This window comes from Agrilus planipennis, unplaced genomic scaffold (genome assembly GCF_000699045.2).
Source record: "Agrilus planipennis isolate EAB-ADULT unplaced genomic scaffold, Apla_2.0 scaffold97, whole genome shotgun sequence".
NCBI lineage: Eukaryota > Metazoa > Arthropoda > Insecta > Coleoptera > Buprestidae > Agrilus > Agrilus planipennis.
Window position 1 is genome coordinate 131,832 of NW_020438864.1, and position 9,782 is coordinate 141,613.

Sequence of the window (9,782 nt, forward strand, 5' to 3'; positions counted from 1 at the left end):
CGTGCTGTCAAACCTACACTAGCAAGGAGATCGGGCTGAAACTATAGCTACAAGCTATCCAAGGATGGTACTATAGAATGTCACCTCAAGGTAGGCCTAGTGGCGTCATCTCTTGGTTAGGCCGGAAACTTATCAATCCACCCTCGTATATCTAATAGTTAAGTGCCTAAGTAGTAAGAATACTTGCCTGCTACACGGAAAGTCTACGTTATAATTTATAACATTCTAATATCTGCTGGTACAATTTCGTATTCTTAGTTTATGTTTATTTAGTTATTTTGACTTGTTACGACCACGTGGAGGGGTAGACGGTATACCGCGCGGTGAGAGGTAGCAGCGGAGGAGGGAGAGAAAGGCTGGCGGCGACGAAGAGAGCGCAACAGCTGTATTAGATGGATATAGCGCGCAGCCGCATGGAGAGTGGGGAGTCCGCTAGAGTCCCGGCGGCGTGTGCTGTGTTCAGCATCATTGCTTCTATTTGCGGTCTGTGTAAAAAACAAATCATAATTTGCAATAAACTTGTGAAAACGAAATGCGTGCTGGGACACATAGTAGAAGTGAAACTTCAACAGACAAGTGAAAAAACGAATGGCAACGGACAACTGGAAAAACGAATGGTAATAGACAATTTGGAAAAACGGATAGCAACGGACAACGACAACGATTTTCAAATTGGACATGTACCTACATTAACAATCTGCCGGTAAAACATGAAGTAAAAATTTTGTTGCGATTCGTTTTTCCACTTGTCCGTTGAAGCTTCATTTCTATTATGTGTCCCAGTACACATTTCGTTTTCTTTTTAGTGTTATTCCAAATTGATAAGAGTCCGTGTACAGAGCGCCGCGACTATGTAATTGATATATAAACCTATATACAATAATAATTATTTAAAACATTATACACTATAAGTTTATGAGGCGTTCTGTGTTTGTATATTTTAAATATAATATAAAATTTTACTTTCCTTCACACTTTAATCCAGGCTTAGAACTGGCAGTTTTGTCCGACAAAACAGGCGTGTTTAAAGGTATAAAAATCATTCATATTCGTCATGGTATACACGAAAAAGTTAAATATAATTAATAAATGTAGTTGCATTTATGTCATATTGTAGTTTTAGACACCCACCTCACACAATCGAAATGCTTCACTTGAGTTTTTGCTTTCTTCTTTTAAGATATCTATTACCGAATAAATGTTTGAATGTTTTTCCAACTTGTCTGTTCAAACTACTGTGCCACTTTTTCACTGCATTGTGGGTGCGGTGTCTTAAGTCAAAACAGTTACAAATGTCTACCGGTACTGAATCGTTCTCCAGGCATTGGCCGACAAAATTTTTTTGTACGTACCATCACGAATATGAATGATTTTTTGAAAGTGTGAAGGAAAGTAAAAACTTATATTTACAATATACAAACCCAGAACGCATAAACTTATAGTGCATAAAGTTTTAAATAATTATTACGGTACATAGGTTAATATCAATTACATAGTCGCGGCGCAAAAAACACGCTACAATTTTACCACTCTTTCCCGTGGCGCAGAAAAAGGTCACGGCCCAAAGAACATGACGCTCTACGCATAACGCCATTGATAAAGGCTGAATGTCGATGCAAATCCACCATCGGAGACAGAAATATCGCTGAAAAAGCTCGTGTTATCGAAACGTTTGGAAACAGCTCCAACCGACGACGGCTATTAGACCCGAATCAAGGCAGCATTAATGTGAAACACCTTCTTCTTCTGGGTTATAAGCTTACGGTAGGTAAAACTAATATGAAATAGTCACGTTATTGATTAATTTGCACAAATAACCAACTTCACGCCAGACTAAAACCAAATCCTGTGTTTAGCCGTGTGCGCTATATTGTTAACTACATCTCACCTGATAGGTACACATGAATCTTGCCGTCAGATCCGGGAAATATACTTGAACGTCGAATCACAGTAAGAAATGAAGACATTCATTGACATACATACGCAATTTTTTTTATGGGGGGGGGGGGTTATGAGAGAAAATGAGACATTTTCTGTATCCAGATAATTAAACACAAAATACACATTCATTAAATAATTAGTATCTACCTACTATTTACCTGATATTTATTTATGTAGCAAACAAAAATCATATTGTAAAAATCGTATAAATCTGTCAAGCAATCGAAGTATCTAACCTGCATAAATTAAAAGCAAAAAGTTAACTAACTCGGAAATTCTTAAATCTATGATAATCTGATAAATTGGTAAAAACCTTCGCGTGAACTGATAACGTTTCTGGAAATCCCGCATCGGAGAAGTTGAAGAAGCTCGCTAGCTGTGCTAGCGAAACGTTAGGAAGCAACTGCAACCGACGACAGCCTTTAGATCCGTATCAGGACAATATCAGTTCTATGATAATCTGTTTATCTGTTTTATTACTTCTGACCCTTTTGAATTTCTCCGCTAGGCATGAAAACGTTTTACGCACATTTAGATATTTCTCTATCATAAAAATAACGACCATCATCCCTGTCAAAAACTGCTGTTTTTACAGTTAAATACAAAACGGTTATGTTTTGCAGAATTTTATATTTTACATATAGCCTGCGCGTATATCTCAATTTATATCAAGGGGAAGATTTCACATTTTACTATTTCATAAAAGAGTCAAAGTTTTGATAATACGGAGAAGCGTGGCTTTCGTGAAAATTTGGATAAAGTTATATTTATTGAATTGTAATAATCTCAATATTCTCCATTGCAACGAAGCCATAAAATGGTACTTATTAACAATAAGGCTAGCGGTGTTACATACGTCAGTAGCATGCGGTTTCTTACGGAAACGCTTATAGTACAACGATGTAGTGTTTTGCACCAATGTGTTGAAATACAAGTCCCGATAAGATATTTGTGACAGTTCCAAAGGACATGAAAAAGAAAAAAAGCTATCTAGTTATCTAATTACTGTTACACCTATATGTTTATTTAATATTCAAAAATATTCGGAATATAAATTTAGTCACGTTACAGCAGATATGTTACCGCATATCTTCGCCTATCAGACAGATATGCGACGGCCGTCTAGTCCCCGTATAACAAATAAAGAATTAGGGTAGAAGAAATAACTGAATTGGGCAGCCATTTAATTTGGTTCGATAAATTTAATATGAGCTTCCAATCCGAGACAAAATCGATATCTTCAAATAGCATTCCGCTACCACAGATCTTCGGTGTAGCCACATTACAAATAATGCTATGGCATGTCAGGAACCTTCGGCCGATCTAGACATTTAATATCATTAATTTGTTGCTTCCCTTCGTTGATTTTTCACAGCACACAGTAAGCTTGTCCGAGCTTTGTGTTTTCGGCAAAACCTTTCACGGGTGGTGCATACACGATAGCTGTATCTCCATAAGATTTTCTTCCAAGTCTTTAAGAAAATTAAAACTTTTGGGAAAAATCACCCGCGTAAGTAAAGAACCTAAATACTAGTTCCAAATTTTACTGTTTTGCTTTTGACAATTAAAAAGTCGCCCAGAGTGTTTCTTATGTTACTTAGAACATGCAGGAACGTTACTTCGGCATTCTCTAATAATAAAATAATAATACTATATGATGGATAAATAGACATTCGAAGCGTGCTGGGAACACTATTGTAATGTTCGTGGGTTTAACAATCTTCTAAGACTGATGACGACAAAAACTATTTATTTACACTAATTTTTAAAGAATTTAAAGACACTATTAAATTATTACTAAACTTAGGTTATTAATTATTCTATTGATTTACACTGCTGTTGATATATCACTATTCACTGCGCTATTTATTTCACTGCTATCATTGTCAATTTATTTCTGAATTCACTTCTGCAACGGTCAATTTATTTCCCCTCCTTTCGGCGATCGTCTCTTCCTTTAAAAACTCTTTTGTTTACTTTTTGGAACCTTCTGGAAACATCCGGATAGTTTATTTTTTCTTTGAAATGTTTAACTGCTTTCCCAGAATGCAGGTACTACACACATATTTACAAATACGGCGCAGATGAAGGAAGGCGCCCGCGGCTAGTCGGCGAATCGATAAGCCTATGCCTCACACGTGTGACCGATTGCACACAAACACACTCGTGCTCGCTACACTACTTAAAATTGAAAATCTAAATTTATATGGTTGTTATAGCGTATTGGATACCTGCTGCAATAATACTCAACTACCAATGCAGCTAACGAAATGTGAGAATCTTTTACATTACGACTTTCATGTTTGTAAAATTCAAATGTTCTGCAAGGGAATCCCACACCATTTTCATATATACATGAGGTAAATTACATAATTTACTCATGTTTCGCCTTTTTCAAAACTTGGTTCAATTTTTAATTAATACAGAAATATCCTAGAGAAAGATAACACCGGCCCAGGGTAACAGTACTCTATTACGTCAGGGAGGGGGAGAAGTTTTCGAGCAGTCTACTGTCCAATTAGAAAATTTTCCGTCAAAATAATCAAACTTCTTCGGCGTATTTTGAGGAAATCGCACTGCATTTCACAACATTAAACAAGAATTAATATGTTAAATTTTTTGTCATCTCCCTATTAAAGTAATTCTTTTATCAAGACAAAAATTTTGATACTTTTGCGTACCACGACAGTAACACTAGTATAAATTGCAAACTACTGGACAAGGAGAAGATGTAATTTACAGAATCACAGAAAATTAGGTAAATTTTAAACGGAGATTTATTATTATTAGGTAGGTATGCTCTTTTTTTTATATGACGTATTACATTGGTGCATTTTTGCCTGTACTCTTCGTTCTTATAGGCCTTTTCATCAATAGATTTTATGTATGCGCATGCATCAGTATCGGCCATCCTTTTCATATTGGTTTTTGTAAGTAAACGTGCTAAAATACCGGAATACAAACTATAGAAAACAGTAAATGTAAAATTAAGTATTTTATTTCACAAAAAAACATTTTTTGAATCCATTATTGTGATGTTGTCGATGCGAAAAGGAACATCAAAACGGCGTTGTTACAGAGAATATAACAGTGATACACGGTATAAATCGTTTAAAGACAATAACTTCTATTTTATAAACATTCTGAAGCCTTGTCTTTGATACCGTAAAAAATGGTTTAATCATTATTGAAAATGTAGAAAATATGAACTGCGGATGAGAAAATGTAACTGCTCTCTTCATATTTATGAAGAATACCTTAACACGTTGGTTGCGACGTTATAAATTATTGTTGGTATTGCATTTTTTGGTTTTCACAGATACCGGTACTGAATTTTCCTCATGTTAGATAATGGTCGCCGGAAACCGATATACAAATATTTTCTGTGCTCTCTGTACTTTCTATTTCAATGTAAGCCGAGATTTATATAACAGTTTACTGCTTACAACTCTTCTTTCTTGTTATAGGCAGAAGCGAATCACCTTCCGATGACTAGTAACGCATCAAATGAGGCAACAGACAAATTTTTGTTGAAATAAGTATCGTCGCTACTATAATTTGCAAATTCTTTAACATCTAACTTATTAATCGAAAATCTCTTAAATATCACAGAATTACCCTTCATAGGTTCACGCTGAGCATTATCCACACAATCTGTAGCCTTTAAAACCTTTTGTTTTCCATGAGAACTCATTTCTTACTACTATAGACCTTATTTCCTTTTGATATCATACTATCCCTTCCTGAGTACATTGGGTGAAATTAAGTCAGTAACAAGATTCAACTTATTTCCCATGTAGTTTAATAGCCCTATGGACCGATGCTGCTTTTTTTTGTTTTTGTGAATGAGCGGAAATCTTCAAATGATACTAAACCCCCTCTACCTCAAATCGTTCATGGACTTTGTCTTCATCATCATTATAAGGTCGTCAGTCCTAAGACTGGTCGGAAACGCACCTCCACTCTTTCTTATTCTGCGCTAATGTTCGCATTTCCCTAAAACTAGAGCAACCCATATCCTTAACTATTTGCGAAATGTAATGTAATCTAGGTCTACCTCTACCCTTCCTAACTTCCGTTTCTGCCTCTAATATGTCTATCTCCCCTACTCCTTATTGACTTCCATAGAGTCCTCTGTTCTCTTACTCTTTCTAATACCTCTTCATTTCTAACCTTCTTTATCCTCGGTATCCTCATAATTCGCCCGTAACACCACATTTCGAACGCTTCTAACCTTTTCTTTTCCGCCGCGCCCACTGTCCATGTCTTACACCCATACTTTGTCTTATTTTCTTATAGTTTCTTGCTGTATAGGTCGCAAGAGACCGATACTCATTCATCTGTTTCTTCTAATAATTTACGATAAGCATAAATATTGCTGTATTTAAAAACTTCATAACGTAATTTTTAATAAAACTACAGGCGTCGTATGTACCATGATTTTAGCGTCAAATAGGTCACACAGGAAGTCTCATTGGTCTCCAGGGACCGATAACGCAGTCAACATATTAAGCCACCATGAACGGAAAGTCACCAAATACGGTAATTCATTATTATTCGCAGAAATAAATTAAGTTTTCGCTATTATAACGTCCAACATATAGGTAGTTTAAGCCAGAAGAACTAGTTGGATTTCGTACGAAAAATATTAACAGTGTCGAAACTGGTAGGCAGATGAAGTATGAATTTATAAAAAATCAATAGGTCACGAATTTTAATTTTTTTTTTTGACATTGATGCTAGAAGAATAGGTTAACAATATCTGTATTAGTGAAATAAATTAGTGTAGAAATCATTATCTTTCCAGAGTAATATAATGTACAAAATTGCGAACTGTAGAGTTTCTACGCAACATAATTAAAAAAAAATTCATATGTATTTACCAGAAACGCACAGTAAAATCATCTACTCATTTACAGAAAAATTCAGTTATGTAAAAATTTAAAAGTTTCACCTGTTGTGATGATAAAATTTTTGAGTTTGCTCTTTTTTACTCTAAGGGTTGTGCACGCGTTCCTCAGGTGATAAAAAGGTCTATCATAATGTCATAAAATAAATCCTTGTTAGGCTTTGACCAAGATTATCTGACAAATTGGAAAAGGCTTTCGCGGCCAATAGTTGAACTGATGACGATGCTGTCATTATCGGGATCTAAAGGCCGCTCAAAGGCCGACAACAGTTGGAGTTGCTTCCTAACTTTTCGTTAGCATCAGTGGCGAGATTCTTCAGAGGTCCTTTCATCTTCGATTCTGCATGTGCTTCTTTAACGTCACTCGCTGTGACTGCATCGGCTAGACTTTTGTACCCGTACCGTAGGTAAATTCTTCATCATTATAAACTCGTCAGTCCTAAGACTGGTTGGACTCTCACCTCCACTCATTCCTATCCTGAGCTAATCTTCGCATTTCCGTAAAACTAGAACAACTCACATTCTTATCTATTAGCGAATAGTAATCTAATATCTAGGTCTACCTCTGCCTCTCCTAAACTCCAGTTTCTGCCTCTAGTATGTCTCTGGCTAGACCTTCATGCCTAAGAAGGTGTCCTACCAACCTATGTCGCCTATTTCTTATTCACTTCCGTAGAGTCCTCTGTTCTCCTATTCTTTCAAGTACCTCTTCATTTCTAACCTTCTCTATCCACGGTATCTTCATCATTCGCCTGTAACGCCACATTTCGAACACTTCTAACCTTTTCTTTTCGGCAGAGCCCACCGTACATGTTTCGCAATTGTACAGCGTTGCGTTCCAAACATACACCGTTCTAAATTAATCGTTCGCGAGCATAGAAGTTAGTTAGTTTTATTGAAGGCGACTCGATCTTTTACTATCCTCTGCTTTATATCCCTACTACTCCATCCGTTCTGACCTATCTAACTTCTTAGATACCAAAAATCAGACAATTCTTCTAATTTTTCGTCTCCTATCTTTGTATTTGCTTTTTACCTACTTTTTCTTCCCTTGCATACCAGTATTTTTGTTTTGCATTTATTTATTTCCATACAGTACTGTTTTGTCAATACCGCTTGGTAGATGCTAATTCTGCTATATCATCTGCACATCTAACCATACTAATCTTTAGCCCCTGTATATCTATCCCTACAGTTGTACTGTCTTATTAATTTTGATCGTGTCTTCAATGTAAAAAGTAGCGGTGACAGTGTGCATCTCTGTCTGATCCCCTTCCCAATATTTACTTCTGTACATTGCAGCCCCAGCTTAATAACTGCCTGTAGCTCTTTATACAAACTAAGTATCATTCTTTTATCTCTGTAACTCATCCCTACATTTTTAAGTATATTTAATATCTTGTTTCATTTAACATTGTCAAAAGCTTTTTCTAAATCTACAATAGTTCTTTCACCCCTTTTTTCCATCCACCTTGTACAATTCTGGTTAAGATTTTTGACGCATGGGAAGTTAAGCTAATTGTTCTAAATATCTTCCACCTATCCGCGCTTCTCTTTTTAGGTATGGTTGCTACCACGTTCCGTTTATAATCCTTTTGGACTTTCCCCGCCTCGTAAATGTGATCAACTAGCTTAAACATACGATCTCTAAATTATTACGTTTGAATTAATGTTTACCACTTCAGATAGCATCAAATTATTGACGAAAAAATGTTGCTGATGTCACGCCCTCGCCGGGAATCGAACCCGGGACCTTTGTTTTCACGCACCGTTGCTCTACCACTAAGCTACGAAAGGTGACAGCAGCAACAATGGCGATCTTGACTAACTTCGAAAGTCACAAAATCGTCGAAGTAATTTATATAAAATCATTAACAATGAGAATTTTTTTGTACCCTACAAAAATTCTTTTAAAATTCTAAATTCTTACCGTTGTCGTTAATTCGTTACCAAAATGGCAATAAAAGAATATTATTGCCACGCTTGAAATCATAACCCATACATGGGACACATACAAACGATCGGTGATTGGGGTCTACAACTTTTATTTAAGTATATCAGTTAATAAAAAGAACTAACTACTTACGATTAATAGCATCATTATGGATAGTGCTATAAATGCAACTGAAGCTAAAATCTCCATTAGAATTATTATGTTGTACTTTTTTTCGGTAAATGCACATAATCTAAAACGAATTGAATTGTACAAGTAAATTCTGAAGAAGTCGGAGTGTGGTGAAGCACTATTACAATAAAATTTGTGATTTATTTTTTAATTTAGCAATGAATTTCCGTCAAGTAAACGTACATTTAATTAATCAAGTTGAAGTAATTTGGAGTTGAAAGACGATTTTATTGTGCATCCATCCATCTAGAGATAGTTCGGTAAATACTTACTTTAAAATCGACTCCAAATACATTGCACATCTTTTCATTTCTTTTTCCATTTCGATGTCAATAAGTCTACTGTTTTCCTGATCTGATTTGTTAAGTTTTTCCGTGCTTCTTTGTCGAATCGTTTGAAACATAAACTTTAAGATATTCAAATGAAGACAAGCGAAACTAAGTTGCGCACAAAGTAGGGTGTTGTTTCCTGAAAATGTATTGTGCATTTACCATTACATTTTATAAAACGAATACAACAAAGGATTGCTTTAAAGATTCACTTCTAATATATACATACGTATTTTAATCGCTTCAATTGTTTCGAATATTCAAGAGTTACGCAGGTGTACCTGCTGAAGCACTTGTAGAGTTGCATATACAACAGAAATGAGTTACAGCGTTACTCTAGAAACCAGCAATGTTTTGACGTAATAACCGGTACATACAATAATGGATAACGGTCGATTATAACTACACACAACACCACACTACAAACAGCAAATAGATCTGTAGGTACACTTTATTTAGTTTGTCTAGCGATTTGACC

At 35.6% G+C, this 9,782-nt stretch overlaps 1 protein-coding gene across 1 annotated transcript in view; it reads right to left on the reverse strand.

Moving 5' to 3' along the window:
• The window catches only part of LOC108736253 (odorant receptor 2a-like), a 10,857-nt gene extending 1,906 nt beyond the window's left edge, over positions 1 to 8,951 (reverse strand). Inside the window, exons 1-2 of the mRNA XM_018468611.1 lie at positions 8,937 to 8,951; positions 8,781 to 8,885 (exon numbers count right to left, since the gene is read on the reverse strand). Coding sequence (XP_018324113.1) covers positions 8,781 to 8,885; positions 8,937 to 8,951 — 120 coding nt within the window. The remainder of the gene's footprint in view (positions 1 to 8,780; positions 8,886 to 8,936) is intronic.
• Positions 8,952 to 9,782: the final 831 nt, after the last annotated feature.